Source organism: Stegostoma tigrinum, chromosome 6 (assembly GCF_030684315.1).
Source record: "Stegostoma tigrinum isolate sSteTig4 chromosome 6, sSteTig4.hap1, whole genome shotgun sequence".
NCBI lineage: Eukaryota > Metazoa > Chordata > Chondrichthyes > Orectolobiformes > Stegostomatidae > Stegostoma > Stegostoma tigrinum.
In genome coordinates, this window is record NC_081359.1 from 86,453,706 (window position 1) to 86,478,632 (window position 24,927).

The 24,927-nt window shown below is 39.3% G+C and overlaps 1 protein-coding gene across 2 annotated transcripts in view; it reads left to right on the plus strand.

Annotated features, from left to right (window-relative positions):
• ufm1 (ubiquitin-fold modifier 1) overlaps window positions 1-15,386 on the plus strand; it is a 52,518-nt gene extending 37,132 nt beyond the window's left edge. For both annotated transcript variants that reach the window (XM_059646732.1, XM_059646733.1), the window contains one exon: window positions 14,827-15,386. In XM_059646732.1, coding sequence (XP_059502715.1) covers window positions 14,827-14,894 — 68 coding nt within the window. In that variant the 3' untranslated portion in view covers window positions 14,895-15,386. The remainder of the gene's footprint in view (window positions 1-14,826) is intronic.
• The last annotated feature ends 9,541 nt before the right edge of the window (window positions 15,387-24,927 follow it).

Below are 24,927 nucleotides of genomic sequence, written 5' to 3' on the forward strand. Positions count from 1 at the left end.
TATGGAAGCAGCCATTCAGTCCATTGAGTTCTCATCCACCCTCCATCTTTGGAGTGCGGATTGAAGCCTGAGCACCTGGAGAAAATCCATGCAGACATGGAGAATGAAAATTAAATTTGCAAAACATCATTAACTATAAAGCAACATTTTCTTTGCCTTTTCTCTTAAGAAGCAGAGCGAGAGAGGGATAGATTAGATGCCAAAGCTTGGTCACCAGAAAAATGGGAATGGGTTGAGCCAAGGATTTGCATGTTACTAGCACTAACCTTTGTGTTTACCTCTGGTGGCATTGACTCTATGCTGACCTCAAAGTAATTCATACGTAAATTGTGATCATAATTAGAAATAACTGCAGATTCTGCTGGAAAAACCTATATCTTTCCAAAATCCAGCATTTGTAGTATTTTGCGTTTATTTGAGGGATTGAAGCTGGTTGGCTTTCAGCCAACTTTCCCTCCTCTTTGCCATTTAAAGTATGGACAGAGTTTTGGGGAAGTGCACTTGTGTCCTCCACACCAGCTCATATGTTGGTGGTCACACTAAGTCTCTGGACTGCCACTGACCATCCAGGGAGAACTGAGGTCAGGAGGGAACATTGAACCCTTAGAATTCAGTCATGACTAGAGGCACTGGTTCAGGAAGTAATGCTGGAGGATGTTATGGAGGTGGAAGAATTTACTCGGCCCTACTGTAAAATCTTCATCTGTACCTACAGTATATTCTGTGTCAAATTAATTTGTCCTTAGATATTTATTAGAAGGAATTGCTGAGCCTGCTTATAGGGATGATGCATCTCGGAAAAGATCTTGCAGTAGAATTTTCCACTCTAAGTTTGTAATGGTGCTCAGGCATCCAGATCTCAGTTTGTTTCGTTTTTGCTGTAACTGGAGGAACTATGTAGGCATGTTCTAATCCAAATTATGATCAAAACTGCAGTCTCTAGCTGCCAGGGCCAACTGCCTAACTTCATCACCACTGTTTATCCCAAAATGGACAAAACTGATCAGATGCACAGATTTGGAAGTGGATAGAGGGAGTCAGGTCTAAATCACAACAACTCAGGAGTTAGTTCCGGTAAATTGAGTGCCTACAAGTGAGAAAATGGGTCTGAGGAGGAATCTGCATGCCCACATTGGGGGGTATGTGGAACTTGCTTTGAAAGAAACTGCCACTAACCTTAACCTTGCACACAAGCTGAAGGGGGAATAAAAAGGTGCAGATTAACGCAGCAGCACCCAGCGAGGACAAGACCCAAACAGAAGTCCAAAAGATAGGCAAGAAAGGAGGGGGAATTTGCCCTTTCCTACTGCTTGGCCAACGATTGCCTGTTGTTCAGAGCAATACATATAATTGAGGTCCCTATAAATCGGGATGGTCTACATGCCAGATTGGCAGTGTTGGGCACCCAGATTGACAGGCTACTTGCTGATGAACCCGGACCCCCACTCTAAAGGCATTGTCTGCCCCTCCTCCTGTTGCTGTGCCAGGTTCTAACCCCTTAATCTGAGATTGGGACCCTTCGCTCTAAACTCCCTAGTCGAAGGAAATATCCCTCACCCTTAAACATCGTATAACATTTAATAAGACCACTACTCATTCTTTTAAATTCTGCCGATCATTGACATAGCTGACATGATCTCTCCTCATAGGCTTTCTAGGATGAGCAAATTACCCTTTCTTGGGTAGGCCCATCAAACTGTAAACAGTACTTCAGGAGTGATATCACCAAGGTTCTGTGCAATTGTAAGATTATTTTAATCTTGTATTCTGGTTCCTTTTCTTAAAAAGCTAGCACTCTATTTAATTTCCTAATTGCTCATTGTATCTGCATGATAACTTGTCTGAATGTATACATTGTGACCTAGATTTATCTGAATACTATTCCCATTCTCTCACCATTTAATAAACTTTTTGCTTCTCCAATTCTGTGACAATGTGGATGACTTCACATCTCTCCATATTACATTCCAACTGCCATGTTTTTACTCAGTTATTCTTGGAGTCATTAAAGTCATACAGCATGGAAATAGACCCTTCAGTCCAATCAGTCCGTGCCAAACATAATCCCAAAGTAAAAGTAAACTAGTCTTACCTCCCTGCTCTTGGCTCATACCCCTACAAACCTTTCATTTTCATATACCTATCCAAACGTCTTTTAAACATTGTAATTGTACCCACATCCATCACTTTCCTAAGAAGTTTATTCCTCTCACAAACGAATCTCTTTTTTAAAAAAAATTGCCCCACGTCTTTTTTAAATCTCTCTTCCCTTAAAAATGTGGCCCCTGGTCTTGAAATTCCCCATCCTAGGGAAAAGACAATTACCATTAACTTCTACACCCCCGTAGCCTCTTTGCTTCCTCTTCACAGTTTACCATTACGTAACTTTGTACCATTAAAAGATTTGAATACTTGATGCTTAATCCCCTTACCTAAGTTATGGATGCAGATTGTCAATAGCTGACGTCTAGGCTGTGATCCATGCAGTAGCACATCAGTTATAAACTGCATCCCAGAAATGAGCTTTGATTCCTGCTTTTCATTTACCATCTGCAGTTCGTATTACCCCTATGCCAGTGAACACTAATTTTGTGTATTAATCTCTTATGTAGTACCTTATTGAATTTTTTTGAAAATTTACACACACTGTATATACTAGTTTTCCCCTCTATTTACCCTTCTTATTCATAAATTGGTACATTATTGAAAACTCTTGATTTATTGCCAAACATGCTTTCTCTATCATTAATCTGTAACACTACCTAATATTGCTAATGCTCTGGTACAATTTCCAAATGACAGATTCTATAATTTTCTTTGGTAATTATGTCAGGATAGCCAGCGTATAGTTGCCTGTTCTGCCACCTCCTACTTGCAGAATTCAAATATATTCATGCTGTTTTGAGTTGACAGGGTAGAAATACAAATTGTAGCTGCAAATAATCTGAAGTAATTTAATCTAGAACTCCCATTTACTATGCTTGGATTTGGTATTTGTTTTAGTTTGCCCTGTAAAACTAGAAGTTGAAGCATTTGCATTTTGGCAAGGTCTGTTTTGTTTAATGGGCACACATTCTTCTGCATTTATTATGGGTATGTATTCAGTGTGTGGGAGATAGGTTTACCTGGTAGTTGCATGCACAAGAGATCTGAATTGAATATGTAGGTTAGCTGTAAAGCAAAATAAATGTGCAGGCTCAATGTTTTGGACAAGAAAATGGGTCATGTAGCAATTGAGACACAGATAAAAGCCCAGCTGGTCAATAAATGAAGACTAAAATTCCATAAGTGTAATCCTTTTTTCATAAAATTTTAACCTTGCTTTGATTTTGCATTAGTGTCATTTAGGTAGGTGACAGTGTAGGTGCTGGATGAGCAAATGGGAATAAATGTCAAATTGATTCAAATTTCCACAATTTACTGCATTCAGTGATGAGCATAACTATCCAACTTCTGGTTTGGAAAGTAGTTGAGAGCCCATATCTCATAATGCATTTTTGAAATGTCTGTAGAAATGTCAAATAAAGCAACACATGATTTAAATAAACAATTAACTTGTGGATTTCCCAGAGGTTATAGATATATAACAATAATTCTAGGTATGTACTAATTTGATGGTTTGTGAACAACCAAACCAGACAATTGAGAATCCAATTAAAAATTGTACCATAATACTTGAAAAGCTAGCAATGAATTTGGGATGCATGGTTTTGCACTTTGTATTTATAGTTTTTAGATGCTCTGCACATTCCTACTATGTTTTATCGTAGTTTCACCCCTGCCCTGGTGTTAGTTATTTTAGATATATGGTATTGTTGTATTCTCTTAAATTTTCTTTCATTTTATACAATTTATAATCTCTTGGTTTATGTTTAAGTAAAAAAATTTATATCTCAAAATTACATACTTCTCTGTAATGGTTTGGCCTTGAAATCTCAATCAAGCTCCTGATGAAGGTTCTAGGCCCGAAACGTCAGCTTTTGTGCTCCTAAGATGCTGCTTGGCCTGCTGTGTTATCCAAGATGTATCTTTGCAGTTTTTACCTGTAGGTTATTGAAATTCGCAATGCAGAACAAATCAGAATATTGCCCAAATTCAATTCGGCAGCTAAAATTACCTTTGCATAATAAATATTAAACACTTTGGTTGTAGCTAAAGATTAAAGTGTTTCATGATTTGCAGCAAAGCAAAAGCAGTAAATCATTGTCTCCTCTGGAGTGATAAACATTCTCGCTCCAGAGGATGCTTAACTAAAAGTTTTTTTTAAACTCCAGGTTAATACTGAAGTACTGCAGTAGCATGTTCTAATTCTTCAATTTACTAATTCCAATTATTTTTCTCTTGTGCTTTCTGTATCAGTTTCAAAATATAAATACATTATTTATTCCTTATGTTGACACGGTTAAATGTTTGTAGTGAGTCAGAGAATATTTTACAATAACAGTAATATTTATGTCATTAACAGGATAGCATTAGGACTACTGCACGGTTCCCGAATGAATCGGATTCTGTTTTTACTTAATTCTATTCTGGGAATGTTATTAATACTTCAGTGATTGGAATCAACAGTACTGTACTGTCCAGTGCTTTGTTAACATTGTAATGGCATTCTGTTTGTGTGATCTGTTCACTTACTAAATGTTTCAGTTTTATTCTTTACTGATCCACGCATTGTAAACAAGTCCATTTAGAGTCAGGTGTCTTATAGTTATAATTACTTGGTGGGATTGTTAGGATTTAGATGCAATGAATAATTTTTGTAGGATTTAACAACAGAAATTTAAAAATGACAGTATATCAGTACCATCATATTAGAGTAAAATAACTCCTCTGTATGTTAAATTTCACTCTTAATCCATGAATTATACATTTGTTACTGAGAAAATAATGCATTGTTCCTTGAAAGAGCACTGTGAGCACCAAACACATTGACAGTGGATATTGATGGAGGCTTAATGTGACCTGTGGACATTGATTTCCATGATAAAAGCATGAAATATCACAATGTTATGTGAAAAATACGCATGTTCAAAATATTTAGTATATCGATTATGATCCATATAGTTAGCAATTGTTCTATCATTATTTGAATGCAAGGGCAAACAAATTAGCCTGCAATGTAATTTTTTTCAAAAATATGCTACCGGGAAAAATAGTAAACATTTTTTGCACATGTTTATGCAGCAAAGGAGGCTATTTCATCCATCATGTCCATGCCAGCCCTCTCCAAGAGCAGCCAGGAGAATGCCATTCCCCATCCTTTGTCCAAATCTCTGCAAATTATTTCTTTCCAGGTGCTTATGCAAATCCAATTAATAAAGCTACAATTCAGTCTTCATCCATCACACACCTAGGCAGTACATTTGAAAACCTAACCATTTGCTGTTGTAAAAACACTTATTCTCATGTTGCCATTTTGTCTGTCACCAGATGATTTTGCCATCTTAAATGTGAGCTGTCTGGTTCTGGGCCATTTCCATGATGGACTATACTTTTTATGCTGATCAGGGACCTCATGATTCTTAACCTCTATCAAGTTTCCTCTGAACTTGATTGTCCTTAGGGAAAACAACCCCAGCTTCTCTGAAATAAGAGCAGGAAGTAATGGTGAAATTCAACAGGGGTCACGTTATCTCTGGAGAGAGAAACAAAGCTAACATTTGGACTCCATTATGAATCTTTGGAATGTTCCAAGAAGGAGTAATTGGAAGTCAAAAGGTTAACGTAGTTTTCAATAGTCTAAAGGTGAAGCCGCAATCCTGTCTTTTTAATCACTTTCAGTCATGTTCAGCACTTTGTGCACACACGTCCTTTGGTGTCTGCTTTTGCAATCCATTTAAAACTATATATTTTGTTTTGCCTCTCCTCTGCTTTCCTATGAACAAGTATCACTTCAAATTTCTCAGTATTGAATTTCATTTGCGCATACTCATCTATTCCAGCGTTCTGTCTGTGCCCTCTTGAAGTTTATCAATATCTTCAATGTGCCTCCAATCTTTCTGTCTCATGTGTATTTTGGAGTTGTGCCTGTATAAGCACAAGGCTATTGGATCAAAGCCCAGATTGGAGGAGGTGGGGAGGCTACAAAAGGACTTGGACAGGTAGAAGAGTCAGCATAGAAGTGGCAGGTGAAATACAATGTGGGAAAGTGTGAGGTTATGCACTTTCGTAAGAAGAATGGTGTGGACTGTATTCTAAATGTGAAATGTTTCAGAAATCCAAAGCACAAAGGGACTTAGGAGCCCTAGCTCAGGATTCTCTTAGAGTTAACATGAAGGTTCATTTGGGTAGGCAAAGGTAATGCTAGCATTCATTTTGAGAGGACTAGAGCACAAGAACAAGGATGGAATGGTTAGCACTGCTGCCTCATAGCATGATCAACTCAAGTTTGATTCCAACCTTGGGCAACTGTCTGCATGGAGTTTGCAAGTTCTCTCCATTACTGTGTGTTTCCTCCAACAGTCCAAAGCTGTGCACATCAGGTGCATTGGCCCATAAATAAAATTGCCCCATACTGGCCCAGCATATGTAAGTTAGATCGGTTAGCCATGGTAAAAACCTGATGTGGGGTTACAGATGGAAGTGGATGTTGGGCCTGGGCAAGATGCTGTTTGGAGAGTCTGTGCAGACTTGGAGGGCCAAATGTCCACCTTGTGCACAATAGGGATACTGTGTTGTGCATCTGAGGTTGTATAAGGATCCGGTCAGATAGCATTTGGACTGTTCTGAGCATTCTTGGGCCCCTAACTGACGAAGGATGTGCTGGCTTTAGAGGGGCTCCACAGGAGGTTCACAAGAATGATACCAGGGCTGAAGGGATTGTCGTATGAGAAGCAGTTGAGGACTCTATGAAGTTGAGTACTCCATTGTACTCAATAAAATTTAGATGGGAAGGAGGGATCTGATTGAAACTTACAGAATACTGAGAGGCCTGGATAGAGTGGATATGCAGAAGATACTTCCATTAGTAGAAGAGACTAAGAGCTGAGGACACAGCGTCAGAGTGAAGGGATAACCCTTTAGAACAGAGATGAGGAGGAATTAGTTCATCCAGACAGTGGTGAATCTGTGGAACTAATTTCCGCAGAACGCTGTGGAGGCCAATCAATGGGTGTATTTAAGACAGAGATAGATGGTTCTTGATTAGTAAGGGAATCAACGGTTATGGGGAGAATGCAGGAGATGGGAATGAGAAACATATCAGCCATGATTGGAATGGTCTAATTCTGCTCCTTTGTTACTGTGATTAATTTGCATCCAAGAAAGCAGTAGCCCTGGTGCCAATATAATAAAATGTGAGGCTGGATGAACACAGCAGGCCAAGCAGCATCTCAGGAGCACAAAAGCTGACGTTTCGGGCCTAGACCCTTCATCAGAGAGGCCTCTCTGATGAAGGGTCTAGGCCCGAAACGTCAGCTTTTGTGCTCCTGAGATGCTGCTTGGCCTGCTGTGTTCATCCAGCCTCACATTTTATTATCTTGGAATTCTCCAGCATCTGCAGTTCCCATTATCTCTAGCCCTGGTGCCAATGCCTGGTGACTCTCACTATATCTTTCACCAGTCTGCTAAACAGCCATTTAACTTGATATTCTTGTTTCCTGTCACTGGGCAACTCATCATAATGTAACCATCCTTGTTTTATTCTGAGGACAACAGCTTTGTTGACAAAATAAAAACCAAAAGAACTGCGGATGCTGTAACTCAGGAACAAAAACAAAGTTGCTGGAAAAGCTCAGCAGGTCTGGCAGCACCTGTGGAGGAGAAAATAGCGTTAACGCTTCAGGTCCGGTGACCCTTCGTCAGTGTGTATTGAGCTTTGTTGACAAGTCTGAAACACGGCGTTTTATTAAATGCCTTTTAGAAGTTCATGCTCGTCAACTGCATTACTCTTTCAGTTCTGTCTCACCCAAAAACTCAATCAACTTAGTTAAAATTCCCCTTTAACAGTCCATTCTGGTGTTCTAAATTAATCTGAAGTTGGCCAACTAATTTTGTTTTCCCAAATTATCATTTTGGAAAAGTTTCACGCACTGGAGGCTGAACTGACAGACCTGTATTTGTTGAATTTATCTTTTAAAATGATGAAAAGATCTTCTAAAAACCAGGTAATTGTATAAGGCTGTAGTATTTGCAAAATACTGGAGGATTCCCATTTTCACTTCTCTTTGCACCGTCATAGAACATGGAAACAGACCCTTCAGTCAGACCAGATTTCCTAAATAAATCTAGTCCCATTTGGCCCATGACCCTCCGAACTCCTCCCATTCATGTAACCATCCAGAGACCGTTTTTCAAATGTTGTAATTGTACCAGCTTCCACCACTTTCTCCGGCAGCTTATTCCATACACACAGTACTCTCTGCATGAACGTGTTGCCCTTTGCATCTCTTTAGGGTCTTACCCCTGTCACCTTAAACCTGTGCCCTCTAGTTTTGGACTTCTCCACCCTGGAAAAAAGACCTTGTCTATTCACCCTATCCATGCCCCTCATGATTTTCTAAACGTCTAAAAGATCACCCCTGAGCCTCTGACACTCCAGGGAAAATAGCCCCAGCCTATTCAATCTCTCCCTCTAGCTCCAACCCCCCAACCATGGCAACATACTTATAAATATTTCCTGAACCCTTTCAGGATTCACAACATCCTTTCTATAGGAGAGAGACCAGAATTGCATGCAGTATTCCAATAAAGGCAAGCATACCAATTGCCGCCTTTGCTATCCTGTTTACCTGGGACCCCACCTTCAAGGAATTACGAATCTGCGCACTGAGGTCTCTTTGTTCAGCACCACTCCCCAGGACTTTACCATTAAGTGTATTTGCCCTTCCAAAATGCACCACCTCGCATTTACCTAAATTAAACTCCAATTGCCATTCCTCAGCTGATTGGCTCATCTGATCAAGATCTGCATTTGATATACCTCATTTGGACTTGGGTACTTATCAGGTTTCCATGCGCATGGCTTTTTTTGTACATTTGCTGAAGGAAATGTTGGCTTCACTGGTTAGTGCAACATTTATCTGTCATCATTAGTGGCCCTTAAAGGTGGTGGATCAGCTACCTTCTTAAACTGCTGCAGGGCTTGAGGTGTAGGCAAACCTACAATGCTATAAGGACAGATGTTCCAGGATTTTGACCCAGCTAAGTGAAGGAGCGGTGATATAGTTTCAAGTCACAATAGTGTGCAATTTGGAGGGGAGCTTTAGAGGTGGTGGAACTCCCATTCATCTGCTGCTCTCATCCTTCTAGTTGGTGGAGATCAAAGACTTGGAAGGCGCTCTTGAAGGAGCCTTGGTGACTTATTGCATTGTATCTTGCAGATGATACACACTGCTACCACTGCATCAGTGGTGAAAGGAACACCACTGGAACAGATGTTTCTTGCAAAAAGGTGCAAATAGTATTCACCAATGCTAGTTGAGCCTAAGCCTTTATTTTAAAGTGGATCTGAGGACAAAAAAAGGAGTTGAATGCTTCTTCTCCCTCGGGAGGCTTAGGAAATTTGCAATGTCCATAAGGACCCTCACTAACTTTTACAGATGTACCCTAGACAACATTCTATCTGGGTACGTAACAGCTTGATGCAGAAACTGCTGTACCCAGGACTGTAAGAAACTACAGAAAGTTGTGTGCACAGTCCAGACTATCACAGAATCCAACCTCACATCCATGGACTCCACTTGTGCTTTCTGGTGCCACGGAAAGTCTGTCAACATCATCAAAGCCTCCTTCCACTCCAGGAATACTCTCTTTCAACCTCTTCCATCAGGCAGAAGACGCAGAAGCTTGAACACACGCACCAACAGATTCAGAAACAGCTTCCCTGCTGTTTTAAGACTGCTGAATATAGACCTCTTTTAATTTCAAGTTTAATGTTGACCTTGCTTTTGTGCACTCCCTGTGCAGTTGTAACCTTGTATGCCTCACTCTGTCTACGCATCCTATGATCTGTATGTCCTTGTTTGCTGTGATCTGACTGTACTGCTTGCAAAATAAAACTTTTCACTGTGACAACAGTAAATCAAATCAAATCAAATCAAATCAAATGACAGTCATCTCCTGTCTGGAATACAGTACAGAATTCCGTTTTGGGCACTGCACCTCAAGAAGGGCATGTCACTCTCTTCGCGTACAATGCAGAAATTGCTCAGTGACACCCCATTTGGGTTCTGCCAGGGCCTCTCAGCTTCTGACCTCATCATATCCTTGTTTCAAACATGGACAAAGGGCTGAATTCCAGAAGTCAGGTGAGAGTGGTAGTCCTTGACATCACTGCTGCATTTGACCAAGTGTGGCATCAAGAAGCCCTAGCAAAACTGGTGTGTATCGGGGGCAAACTCTGCTGGTTGGTGCCATAACTGGCACAATGCAAGATGGTTTTGGTTGTTGGAGGTCAGTCACCTCAGCTCCGGGACATCACTGCAGAAGTTCCTCAGGGTAGTGTCCTCGGCCCAACCATCTTCAATTACTTCATCAAGGGCTTTCCCTCCATCATAAGGTCAGAAGTGGGGATGCTTGCCAATGATTGAACAATGTTCAGCACCATTTAATTTCTCCTCAAATAATTTAGTCCATCCATGTTAAAAAGCAGTAAAGCCTGGACAATATCCAGGCTTGGGCTGCCAAGTGGCAAGTAATACTCATGCCACACAAATGACAGGCAATCACCATCTGCGATAAAAGACAATCTAACCACAGCACTTTGACATTCAACAGTATTAACATCACTGAATTCTCCTCTGTAACATCCATAGGAATACCACTGACCAGAAACTCAACTCACCATGTAAACTCAGTGGCTGCAAGAACAGGTCAGTGGTTCGGCATATTGCAGTAAGTAACTCTTCTGATACTGCTAAGCCAGTCCACCATCTCCAAGGCACAAGGCAAGAGCGTGATGGAATACTCCCCACTTGCCTGGATGGTTGCAGCCCCAACAATGATCAAGAAACTTCCAGGTCAAATCAGCCCATTTGATTGTCTTCTAATTCATGGAATCCATACAGTGTGGAAGCAAGCTGTTCAGCCTTTCAAGTCTCCACCAACCCTCTGAAGCGGATCCCAGCCAAACCGATCCCTATCCCTGTAACCCTGCATTTCCCACAGCTAACCTGCATATCTTTGGACTGTGGGAGGAAACTGGAGCACCCAAAGGAAACCCTCAAGACAGTAGGAGGATGTGCAAGCTCCACACAGACAGTTGCACAAGGGGGAAATCGAACCTAGGCTCCTGGTACTGTGAGGCAGCAGTGCTAACCACTGAGCCACTATGCCATATCATATCCACTCCTCTCACCACCGATGCTCTCAGCAGCAGCAGTGTGCGCTATATGCAAGATGCAATGCAGAAATTTGCCAATATTACTGAGACAGTACCTTGCAAAATTCATGATTACTTCCATCTAGAAGAATAAAGGCAGCAAATATGTGGGAATGCCATCACCTGCAAGGTCCCCTCCAAGTAACTCACCATCCTGACATGGAAATATATTGCCGTTCCTTCACTTATTACTAAGTCCAAATCCTGGAATTCTGCCCGTAAGGGCATTGCGGATCAACCTACAGCATACAGCTTGCAGTTCAAGAAGGCAGCTCACCACCACCTTCTCAAGGGCAACCAGGGACAGGCAATAAATACTGGCCCGCCAGTGATATCATTGCTCCATGAATGAATAGAAAAATAATTATCAGGCGTTAAAGTGTAATTTACAAGAACAAGTTGGCTTAGTCACTCAAGTTAAGGGTATTCTATAATCAAGATGCTGAAAATGCTGAAATAATTTGATACATTAATACAAAGAAAGCAGCATGATCAAAGTTTAGCTGAGGAATGCAGAATGGCAGATAGCAGGAATTAGGCCATTCAAGAGCAAAATCAGGAAGCATTTTTTTCCTTCTCAGTGTGCAAATCTGAAAGTTGCTTCCTAAAACGTTGAGTGGTGGGTCATTTGACATTTTCAAGACACTGTTTTATTAGATAAAGGGGTCTTAAAGGGCACGTCACCTTTGCTTACAATGCAGAAAAACCAGAATTGCTCAGTGATACCCCATTTGGGTTCAGCCAGGGCCTCTCAGCTTCTGTCCTCATTATATCCTTGTTTCAAACATGGACAAATGCACATGTATACAATGATGTACATGTGCACACAATCTCATTTGTGATTCAGGCACAAGAGCTCACTAGTGTGCTCCTATTCTTTTCTGGTCACAATTGACGTCAAAACATTCAACAGAAAGGCATATAATATTTAAATCTTCAAATATTAAGTGTGAGCTCTGTGTTCAGCAGCAGCACCCCTAATTGTAGACAAAGGTTAGTTTTACTCTGCCACAGCAACTTGTATTCCTTTCATCCTGCCAAAGCCCTGCCATTTGTCATGTAAACTCAGTGGCTGCAAAAATAGGTCAGTGACTAGGAATAATGCAGTAAGTAACCTGTCCAGGCTGCACTTGATCTCTCCTACCCATCCAACCAACTCAGCCCTGACCACATGACTTATCCAGCTGCCTTGCCACATGCTGCCTTGCTTCTGTGGGATCACGCTCAATAATGACTGAGATCAGTGTGTGGTGAAAATAGCCTCTTTATTGAACACCTGCATAGTTCAAAGCAGCAGTGGAATCCAAAGTACAGTTTTACAGTTGCCTCCATTATATGCAGTTTTTACATACATTAAAATTTTAGCACTACGGTGTCACATAGTTGTATCTATTGTACACAAGTTTGCATGATATCAGTTCTAGGGATGAAGGAGTTAGTTTAAGCATTTGTTAAATGCTGGCTGTTACTGTTGATGGGAATCAAATATCTGTCTAGTCAGGGCTTGCATAATTAAGAGGGGTTAATCCTTTTGTCTTTAAAGTTAGTAAAAAGTACTATCTAAAAAGATCTAAGTAAGTGAGAAATTATGCATGTACTATATAAAAGTACAGAGGATACTAAACTGATCTCCCGCAACTGGGTCATGAGATTTCATCTACTATTGCCGGTTTTGACAGTTCTTACGCATTCATTCATGGCGGTTTCACAAAAGCGCTGTTTTGGTAGTATATTACTTAAAGGGGGTATAGCAGCCGTATTTAATGTATATTTAAAAAGTTTAAATCCGTGCATTCGTGCAAAATGGTAGCCCTAAATAAAAGTTAGAAATAGGTAGTACGGTGTTATAGAAATAGTAGTGTATAAGGAAATTTCAAAGACATAAAGAGCAGCAGACTGTAGGGACATGCTAGTGGAGGAAACTGCTTAATATCCTGCAGATTATTCAGGTCCTGAGAGATAGTTACTATGGGCAATTTACTGTTATAACCTTACCATAGTTTTGAGTAAGTTATGGAGACATGATAGCAAGGACAGCATTGTTCTGAGTAGGTTATGGTGTTAACACTTGTTCAGGGTTGCCTTTGATACAGAAACAGGTTTAAATGCTTGCAGCATGAGGTCAATAAGAATGAAAGGTGTAAAGAAATGGTTTGGAAAGTATGTTTAAGTCAGTTTATCTTGTCAGAGTGAAATGTACTACAAAAACGTGGTGTTATGAATGAGTGAATGGAAACGCAGCATAGTAAACAGTGCTTGTGAGTGAGCTAGTAGTGAGAATCATAATACAACATCTCATGCTTCCCGGCAACCTGTCTCCACTGCACCCCTCCCCCGCCCACTTCCACATGACTGTCCAAATAAAAATGCAGCCCTGCATTTCTGACGGAGCCCTGAATGGACTTTCCTGTCTCAAATGTGGGGATCCCTTTATTTGTTCTATAAAATGGCTACATGAGAAAAAGCCAGCTTACAAGTTCAGAAGGTAATGTGGAAGTGAAGTGAAATGTTGGCCTTTATCTCAAAGGGAATGGACTATAAAAATAAAGTTTTGCTATATCATTACAAGGCACGAGTGAATGGCACTTAGAACTTCATGAATGGTTTGGGTCCCCTATCTAGAGAAAAATATACTGGCATTGGAGGCAGACCAGAGAAGGTTCAGTGTGTTGATTCCGAATATGGAGGGCATTCCTTATAAGGTGAGGGTGATCTTGTACTCATTGGGAGTTTAGAAGAACAAGCAGCAATCTATGGAAACATAGAACATTCCTCAGGAACTTTACAAGGTAGATGCGGAGAGGTTGTTCACCCTTATGGAAGAGCTGGAATGAGAGGGCATAATCTCAGAGTAAGGTGTCACCCATTTAAGACCAAGATGAGGAAATTCTTCTGAGCAGAGTGACTCTGTGGAATTCTTTGCCATAGAAGATATTTCAGGCTGGGTCGTTAAGTATATTCAAAGCTGAGATAGACATATTTTAATCTGTAAGGGAATCGAGGGATATGGGATAAAGGCAGGCAAGTAGATTTTCGGATTATCAGATCAGTCATGATCTCATTGAATAATGAAGCAGACTTAATGAACTAAATGGACAACTTCTGCTGGCCTATGTCTAATGGCATATTTTCTCCAAATTTCGTAATGGAAAATAATTACATGGGTCTTCAAATTTATAGAATAGTAATAAATGAATAGGTTAATAGCTCCTTTGAACTCGTGTAAAAAAAAATTACCTTTTGCTTGTAAGGTTTGATGTTTGTGTTACAATATCTTTTCAAAACCATAGTAAGTTCAAGTCAGTTAATACAATTAGAATAGGAAAATAAGAAGGTCTGTGAAATATTTAGCTCTTCTGTTTACACTGTGACTTTTAGGATGCACACAATATTCCATAAATGTCGGAAGCATAAACAATTTAAGTAACCATGGTAGATGAATACTTTTAAGAACACTCTGTATGCTTTTACTAACCAGTTTTCTTATTATGGCTCTTCTATTACAGGAAATATTTTCCTAAAGCATGGTTCAGAATTGCGACTTATTCCCAGGGACCGAGTTGGAAGTCATTAACCATTTGTCACCCAGAGAACTTTTACCTGCAGAAGAAAACAATATTTATTTTCGCAATTATTTTCAACCCCCTAGGTCTTGCCACATTCAGTATGCATTCGTTTAAGAGAATCTCCGGTAGGACGCCCTTTAAGTGGTAGCTCTTTAAGCAGCAAAAAGTCTAAAAGTGCATGTTGTGAAGTCTTGTAAAAGTGCTGCCTAAAACGTGTTGTGATGTAATTTAGTAAAGAATCGAGCTGAAAAGAAATGTAACCCTTAAGCAGGGGCTGCTATTAACATAAGAATGTAGGCTTGTTGAGTAAAATTTATACAAGAAAATTGCAAAGTGTTATACAAAGCTTTTGTAAAATACTCGGTGTTAAGTACTCGATTGCAAGATATCAGTACATTTTAACCTTGTATCAGTTAATTTTCTGTATTGAAAAGATATGAATTCTGAAATTCATTAAAATAAAAGTGAACTGCAGAAGATATTTTATCTTCGAAATTACATCCTCAGAATCACCAAATGATTATCGCACAGCAAAAGGCCATTTGGCCTATCACATCTGTATTGGATCTTTGAATGGACACTTCATTTAATGCCATTTTCCCACCATTTCTGTGTAACCCTGGACACTTGCTTTCCAAATAACACTCAAACTCCTTTTGAATACATCAGTTGAACTCCCCAAGCAGTGCCTTTTAGAACCTGAGTACCCAGCCTGCACTCAACTATGTTTTCAAATATGTAATATTTACTGTTGAGCATTATGTAAGAGTGTATTTGATCGATCTTTCATTTAAGTCAGTTATCTCCTTAGGATAGAATGTTCTAAACCAGATATTAATCAATTTATTACTTGTGACATCCTTTCATTTTCATTGCATTTCAGTCACATTAATTGTCTGAATTCTTACATCCATGCGCTTCAGCTTTTCTCACCAGTTAAATGTTTTTCTCCAGCTTGAGGTGAGCTGCTGATCAGACTTGATGCCTTTCACTCACACCAGATGACTCATTTCACCAGAGCAACTCAAATTTGAGGAATGCATGTGAATAGATCAGCCTGCCTCAAGATGCACATTTTTATTTGGAAATTACAAGATCAGAAAAGAATATCAGCTGTGACTTGGAGAATGACAGGCATACATGAGTTAGGGAAGTCTTGATACAACCCTGCATTCGAGTAATAAGACTGATATTAATCCGAATTTATGAATGATGCTGTCAACTTGTGTTCAGTTAAACGAACTAAAGCCTGAATTCATCAAGTTTTTTTTTAACTTTGCGTTCCACCATATGATAAATTACTATGAGATTATTTCTTCATTCACAAATTTCAAGAGTGATGTATCTATTTGTTTACTGCCTGAATGTGAATGAGTTGGAGACCACCAACGCTGCACTAAAGCAAAGAGTAAAGAATATAATAAATCTGAAAGACAAATCTTAATATACAGGAAATGTAGTCAGTAACTAATAGAGAAGGACAATGTACTATTTCAGGTGGCATCCTTCATCAAAATGGCATGTATTTGGCATAATGTGTAATCTTGACCTCCAGCAAGTAATGCTTTTCCATTGGTTTAGCTTTGATGAGAAGAGTCAATAAGCCTGATTATCTGTCTTTTCAGTTTTTGACAGAAAAGAGCCCCACAAATTTACCAATTCACTTATTCTTGTGTTCTCATCCTTGAGCAGGTTGTATAGCACATTATCTGCAGATGCTTCATCTCAAGCAGTGTTCTTGACACTGATAAAAGTGTCAGTTTGTCATTGCCTTCCCCTTTTGGGGGAGGGTTGAGGAGGTAGGTCCCAAGCCTCCTTCAGGTGAAGTTGGATCTAACCTGCATTGCTACTCTGATACACATTCCAGTTCCTCCAGTTGTAATTTCATCTTTTATATTTTTAACATTGATCTTTGGTCTGTTATTTGAAAGCTGAAAGGCTAATGGAGATCACAATGATTGAGAAAAGAATAATACAGCATTCTTTGTTCTATTATTACATTTAATACAAATTGTATACAATCATTGTTAATCAAAGAGGCTACTGTGTTAATTTTCATGAATTCATTTGGCTTGATAAATTAATGCATTGAGCACAATGTAGATTTTTGGCTGGTCTGAAAACCTAGTGGACCCAAGCTTCAATTGTATATTCCTGATTGAGAATGTTATTGTGGATGGCTGTGACTACAGAAAGGAAAAATTTGACAAGCTACTCATTCCAGCCCACACTCGTGGAGTTTTCATTAATGAACTCTTGATCTTCATCCCAAAATTATTAGTAGTAAAAAAAATTTAATTGAGTTACTGTGTGCAGTAATATAGGCGTATGTTCAGGTATTGAGAACTAGAGAGCAGTTTTGCATCGTTACGTCAGCTCTGGAAACAGCAGAAAGGATTGCTAACTTCACCCTGAATGCAGCCTTTTAGGACGATGCTGAAAAATACAAAAGATATGTTGGTTTTTAATTAATGCTTTTGGCCCAATATGTCTGTATTGGTTCTTTGAATGGGCACTTCATTTATTGCCATTTTCTCACATTGCCTGTGTAACCCTGGACACTTGCTTTTCAAGTAACACTCAAACTCCCTTTGTATGCATCAGTTGAATCCCCCCAAGCAGTGCATTTTAGGACCTGTGTACTCGGCCTGTTTTCAAATGTAATAATTATTATTGCACATTATGTAAGTGTATTTGGTAAATCAGTCATTTTGGTCAGTGTCTCCTTTGGACAGAATGCTTTGAACCAGATGATAGAATAATCAATTTATTATTATGACATCCTTTCATTTTCATAGCATTTCAGTTGCTTTATTTGTCTGAATTATATAAGTATTACTTGGTCTTTACATCCGTGAGCTACAGTTTTTCCCCCCAGTAAATGTTGTTTCTTTCCAGTTTGAGGTAAGCTGCTGATCAGATTTGATACCTTTCACTCAGACCAGATGATTCATTCCAGAGTAACTCAAGTTTGGGGAATGCACGTCAATAGATCAGCCTGCGATATGACATCCAATACCAAGCTGTGATAGTTGTGTGAAGAAGGGAAGAGTGGGCAAGTTCTGTTTTTTAGTGACTTGTAGTGTAAGAGCATGGAGAATAAAACAACTCTTTAGGCAAATGTCTCTTAACAAAGCATCTGGATTATGAGATTATGTGTAATGGCACTGCTACTAAGATATTGAGGGCACTTGATAAGGTACATTGGGAGAAGCAATTTTCTCTAGTTGAGGGGTCTGAGTCTACATGATATGAAAATTTGAGTCAGTCCTTTCAGAAGTGAAATTAGGAAACACTCGATCAGGCAAAGGGGAGTAGAAGTTGAAACTAATTTCTACAAATGTCAATTAATGTTCAAAACAAATATTGACAGTCTGTGATACCTTTTGGTCAGCAAAATTCTGAGACAAAGCAAATGAATGATCACTCAGAATGACAATTTGCTCGATGAGTTAAGTGGCCCACTCTTGATCCTAAATTTGAAGATAGAATTAGTAATATATTAACAATGGAAACACAGGAATCAAAAGTATTTGTATTTTGTATGGAGACAGTATTTACCAAGTGTGCACCACAGGAACTGCAACAACATGAAGTATGCATTCTCTTTTTAAGTAGGCATTCCCCTTGGCTCATTACCATAAATGCCACTGATGAGTAGCCTGCCTTTTTATTGAATGGTCATTACTTGATTCGTGTAGCTTGTGCCAATGAGGCATATAATATATACATGTATAGTTGCATTAAGCCTGGAAATGAGTATTATTGAAAATTGCTTCATTTCACAGCGGCTGTGTTTTGAAGGAATCTGGTAAAACAGTCTCCATGGAATGATTGATTGTGAGTTTAGTTTACTCAGCAGAAGCTACTTAAAAATAACTCCCCACAATTTTTATTTGTTCTGTTCATGATTTCTGCACTTACCAGCCCAATTTCTTTTTAATATTCATTGTTGCTGATGTATACTAATTGTGCATGACAGATATTGCCTGGGTAAGTTTCATTGTTGTTTCTTTGTATCAGGCTTCGACAAATATCTCCTAAATATCACAAGTAGGCACGGCATCTCTGTTAAATACAGTTCAGAAAGATAATTAATAAGGTTAATTAATGCATTGGACTTTAAATAAAGTGTAGTACTCGGAAGATAGGAAGAGAAATCCTGAAGGGAAAATAGAAGTAGCATCCTCTTTATTTTATGTTCTAATTCTGTTTCTTTCAAAAATGGATGATCTTGCTGTCCTCAAAATTGCTGAGGCAGATTGCCTGATCATATTCAAGAAGCTTCTGATCACTTGCTTGGAGAGGCATTCCATTCTAAAGTTGACACAATAGGGCTGGAGATGAACTAACCGCCTTAAGCTAGGTCTGAGCAAGGGAAAATACCAAGACCAATTTTGCTGAAGTGCATGCTAATGCTTTTATAGTTATCTCACAATGGAAACTCGAAGGAAGTTAGCTTAACAGCCTTCTGAGTCTATCAAGACAGGCCTTCAACAGTGGAAATGTCTGTCTTTCTTGAATGATTGAAATCTGAGTTTGATGAATTACTTGAATCTAGTGTTGTGGGAGTCTCAGTCAGTTGCTGCTTGACCCCTCCAAAGGGAAAGTAGGACTCAAGACAGCCTGCTTTGGACCCTCCATCTCTGTCTTCAAGATGCTCAGTGGAGAGAAGTATACTCAAAACCTGCAAGAAGGAAAACTGCTGGGTGCAGCTCAACAAGGAAACTGCTATTGCACAGTGATGTCTTGGAAGTTGTAACTCATGTAAACTAATTTTTAACACCTTGTGATTTACTGAAACTTGTAATTTATACCCTTTCTGCCCCTGCCATCTCTTCCTTCTTTTCCTGAATATTTGCTTCCCTATTACATATGCACATTATTTCCCTGAATGTGTTGTTAATAAACTCTAAGTTTTAGTATAAAGGCTTTCACTGTGAGGTTTATTTCAAAGACTGGAACCCAAAAACCATAGTTTGGGGAACATGCTTCAGACCCCTCTGTAAGGGAGGGAAATTAAAAAAGGAGTAGATTAACCAACAGGTCATTGTTTTGCCCCTTTCAGCATGAAACAATCAATTAAGATTAATCCAAATTCCCCCTTTGACAGTGAATATCCAATTAGATCAAACTGCCTTTTTAAAACCCCCATCGAGTCTACTTCCACAATATTTTCAGTTCCAATGTTAGAGATTAGAAATGTCTTCTATTGCTGGGACACAAATGATATCTGATATCTTAAATCTCTGCATATTTAAAATGACAATGCCCAGAAAAGACTGTCCCTTTTGGGTAATACACGACTAAAAATGTTTGATATGTTTTCTGTAGTTCTGGCCAAATGGCCTGGGTGTTGGTCAATAAGAAAACTATGGTATTCTTCTGGTACTTTTTGTTACTATTAGGCAGTTCAAAACTGCATCATATAGATTGGAAGTCAAATACTATAGATGCTGATAATCTGAAATAAAAATAAATTGATGGAGAAACTCAGCAGCTGCAGCATCATCAATGGAGAGAGAAACCAAGCTGATGTTTCAAGTTGGATGTGTCTTTGCTTCAGAACTGACTTTATCAGTCAAACAAAAGATTTTGCTGCAGGGTGACAGTGCAACAAAATATGAAGGGCAAATGATTAAGAAGAGAAATGGTAGATAACATCAAGAATTATTTGCCCACTCAGTTTCCAGTACTCATCAGGCTAATGACAGCTTTGAACATTTTCCTGTATTCTTAGATCCTGTTACTTTTCCAAGCCATCTTCATAAACTGTTAATGACCATGCACTTTCATCGAATGGATAAATGTATTGATCCATTGGCTTTCCTCTAGAATTACTCTTCACTTCCGCCCATTAGAAATAAACATTCTAAAATTGTCTTTTATATGTTTTCTGTCTATTTCTTCTAATCAGAAGGCTACTTTGCTCTGTGGTGTGTGCTTATGATGCTTGAATGTGTTTAATTAAAGGTGATTTCCCTTATCTCAATATTTCTAAAAGAATGATCATTCTGAAGTATGCATTAGTTCTAATTACAGAGTGCTTCAGTTCTAAATACAATTAGAGGCTGAGTGTTGAGGATCTACAGAGTAGGTGATACAATGAATTCATTGCTTCCCAAATTTCATGCAAGATGGCTATTAAATATGGAAATAGTAACTTTTATCATTAGATCAATGTGTTTTTACTAGATGATGACTCTTCTAGATGACTACAGTGGGTCAAAATACTTAATTAGACATGATATTGTTAAAAATTTGCAGAATTTAGCTCAAGCTTGCAATGTGATTTGCTAAATATTTTTGGGGTAGTATTGTGTCAGCTATCAAGAGGTACCAGCACATTTATAGTTGGTGACAGTCCCACAGATATAGCAGAGATATTCCACAATGTAGTTATCTCAACTGCTCTAGTCTCCCAGTGTGGAGAAGTTCACATAGTGAACAGTGAATGCGTTACACCAGACCGAAAGAAGAACAATTAAGCTGCTGTCTTGGCGAGAAAGTGTTTGGATCTTCTGTCCATGAGAAGAAAAGTGGTATAAAGACAAATGGTTTGCTTCCTGCATCTGGAAAGGCATATTTGGAAAAGAAGAGAGAGTGTTGGGTGTGATTAAGGGGCAGACCATAGTATTGTGGAAGGAATGATCTCTTCAGAATGCTGAAAGGTTGGAGAGGGAAGATAATTTGGTGGTGGAAAAGGCCGAGAGTAATCCGCAAGCATTGAGGTTAGATGGTTGGAAGGTGAGAACAAGGAGAACCCCATTGTGTTTCTGGGATGGAGTGCGTGAGGTAGATTAGACAATGTGGAAGGTCCTGTTCACCACAGGGAGGGAGTGGCGATGGTGCTTGGTTGAAGAAAATAGATGACAGATTGGAATTTCTAGATTGGAAGGTTGCATCATCTTAATGCATGTGACAGAATTTGAGAAATAGATATTGGATTAAATCAAAATACTCCGAATGCTGGAATTTGTAGTAACAAAAGTGCAGGAGAAACTCAGCAGGTCTATCAGCACCTGTGGAAAGAGAAACCAAATTTAACATTTAAATTCAATACGACTTCTACAGAGCTGAAGCGGGCTGAATAAAGATTGACTCTGAAGTGAAAATCTCATGGACCATCTGATGGGTGATGAAAGTGTCAAGATGCTTGTGAGTAAAGTGATGGAGGCCTTTGGAAAAGGCATGGATGTTAGTGGGGAGAGCTTGGACTAGGTGAGAGAAAAAAAACAAATTTGAAATGCGCAAGTAATCAGCCCAGTGCAGTCGGAAACAAAGGAAAAAATATTGATCCCTATTACACAGACTTAGCTATTTTGATGACTCTTTGATCCACCAAGGAGTTATTATTTAACTCCTGTGGTAAAAGGGCTCCTTAATCACAGTCAGAGTGTAGGATATCAGGAATAGCTCTTCGCTTGATATTCAGTTTGGGTAAAAGTAAAATGATGCCACTCTTTTCTTTGCTTTCTTAAGTGATGCTTAAATACTCAATGCAATGTCAGTTTTCTTTAATAAATAAAGAAACTAAATATAAAAAGGATAATCAAATTATGCAGGTTAGTTTCAATGAATTTAAATGTCTCCTCAATATATCTTATAATGGACACTTAAGATGCTGACAATAAAGAGACGGGCTGAATTCAAAGCAAAAAACAATTTGGGACAATTCTGGAATTGGGTACTATCTACGCCTATCTACATAACTGTCCTTGACTGCTTTCAAAATTCTGGAGCGTTGTTTATTGGTGGTCACCTAGGTAATTTATACTGCAATAGTGGTGTGTTGGAATATTTTAGTATGATTTCAAAAGACAATATATTCCAGCAGTTTTTTTTATAATGTTAGGTCTGAAACAAACATAGGGGAAAGGAACGTAATCTTGTCGCTATGATGAAGAGCAGGTCTAGGGAACAGAATAAATATTTTGCCATAGTACTTACTGTACTATCAACAAAGTTTGTAGCGCAGAAGTTATGACCGAAAAGATTTTAAAGTGCACTTAATTTAAACATAACACTGTATAGCACTCCACCCCCTAGCATACATTTTATAAAAGGATAGGTCAAAACTGTACAATAGTGTAAGAACAAAGCCCTTTTTAACTTCAGGTCATTCTTGAGGGTGAAGAACAATGCAGTCACACAGAGGTTCTGGAGGGGCAGTTGGTAACCCTGTCTTTTGTTCTCTGACATTAGAGAATATTCTCAGAGATAGTTGGATCCGAGGAACCATGACTTTGTTTTAATGAAATGGAAGGTCTAATCAGACACTGCATTAAAGCACATTTTACAAAACGTCCCTTTTCTTTGGCTGAATGTCAGTCTCAGACACCTGTAGAGGTGATTTCCGTACTCCAGTTACTTTGCAGTTTCAGAAATGCCTTGTGCTTGTGGTGAAGCCAACACCATGAAAGTGGTAATAAAATGTGAGGCTGGATGAACACAGCAGGCCAAGCAGCATCTCAGGAGCACAAAAGCTGACGTTTCGGGCCTAGACCCTTCACGAAACGTCAGCTTTTGTGCTCCTGAGATGCTGCTTGGCCTGCTGTGTTCATCCAGCCTCACATTTTATTATCTTGGAATTCTCCAGCATCTGCAGTTCCCATTATCTCTGATACCATGAAAGTGGTGCTATTCTTCTAAAGTACCATACCAGTAGAAAGTACTTGCCACCTTGTTCATTGAACTGACTTTCCCCTGCAGATCGGGTCTCCCTTAAGATCATGATATCAATGTTCTGATCTCTCAGGCAGTGATAACTGTACACCATTCTGGGGTCTGCCACTGTTGGCATTGTCCATGAGGCCCTGATGTTCCACGTTCTGTATTTTGAGAGAACTCATGGTGTGTGGAGAAAGCACAGGAGTTCCAACAGTTAGCTGACAACCACGATGTGCATGGTTTCTTTAACATAGTCAAGGCTAACTACAGTTCATACACTCAAAGCTCCACTCTACTGATGGCCAAGAACAAAGAAGTGCTTATCAAGGTCAGAGAAGTAGGTGGTGAGTACAGGAAGTAACACTTTAATGACAGTCACTGCCTGGAAGATCATCAATGTGAGTGTCCACAGAATGCTGCCTACTCTTGGGGAAAGGCAACAGTCTAGTGATATTACTGCTGGACTGTTAATCAGAAACCCCAGATAATGTTTTGGGGACCCAGGCTCAAATCCAGCTACAGTAGATGTTGGATTATGAATCCAATCAAAATCAGAATTAAGAGTCTAATGACCCATTGTCGAGTGCCAGGAAAAACCCGTCTGGTCACCAATGTCCTTTAGAAAAAGAAACTGCCATCCTTACCTGGTCTCACCAATGTGTGATTCCAGACCTACAGCAATATGGTTCATCCTTAAACTGCCTCTGAGCAATTAGGGATGAGTAATAAATGCTGGCCTAGCCAATGATGCCACAATCAAGCTAATGAATAACTTCTATCTCAGCACAAGCCAATCTCAGAATAAGGCCATTCAACAGCTAAAGTACAACAGAAATCGGGAGCACATGGAGCCTCCCTGAAGCACTAAAATGTGGTGAAGTACCATTGACATGAATACATGATCTTATTTCCCTTATCTGGAAGGAAGAGAACGTGCTAGGGAATCTCAAAGTCCATGACCATCTTCAAGAAAGGTGTCAGGTCCTACTGTGGTAAGACAGGATTTTCCCCGATATCAGTCACCAGGATTATTATCACAAGAATTCTCACTTCTATGACTGAAGAGTTCTTTTCAGAGTTGCAATGTGGATTCTGCCCTCTAAGGGGCACAGCGGACTTGATTAATCATTAAACCAAACCAAGAACTGCGAATGCTGGAAATCTGAAACAGTTTAAGAAATGCACAGGTCTGGCTGTATCTGTGGACAGAAAGCAGAGCCAATATTTCAACTCCAGTGACCCTGCTTAGAACTGTTCTAAGGTTTGGACATTAGCTTTGTGCAGGGGGAAAGGAGTAAAGATTTCCAGACACTCCCATCCCATTCTGATAGGTGAATAGCAAAATTATGAAAAATTGCAGCATGCTATTGT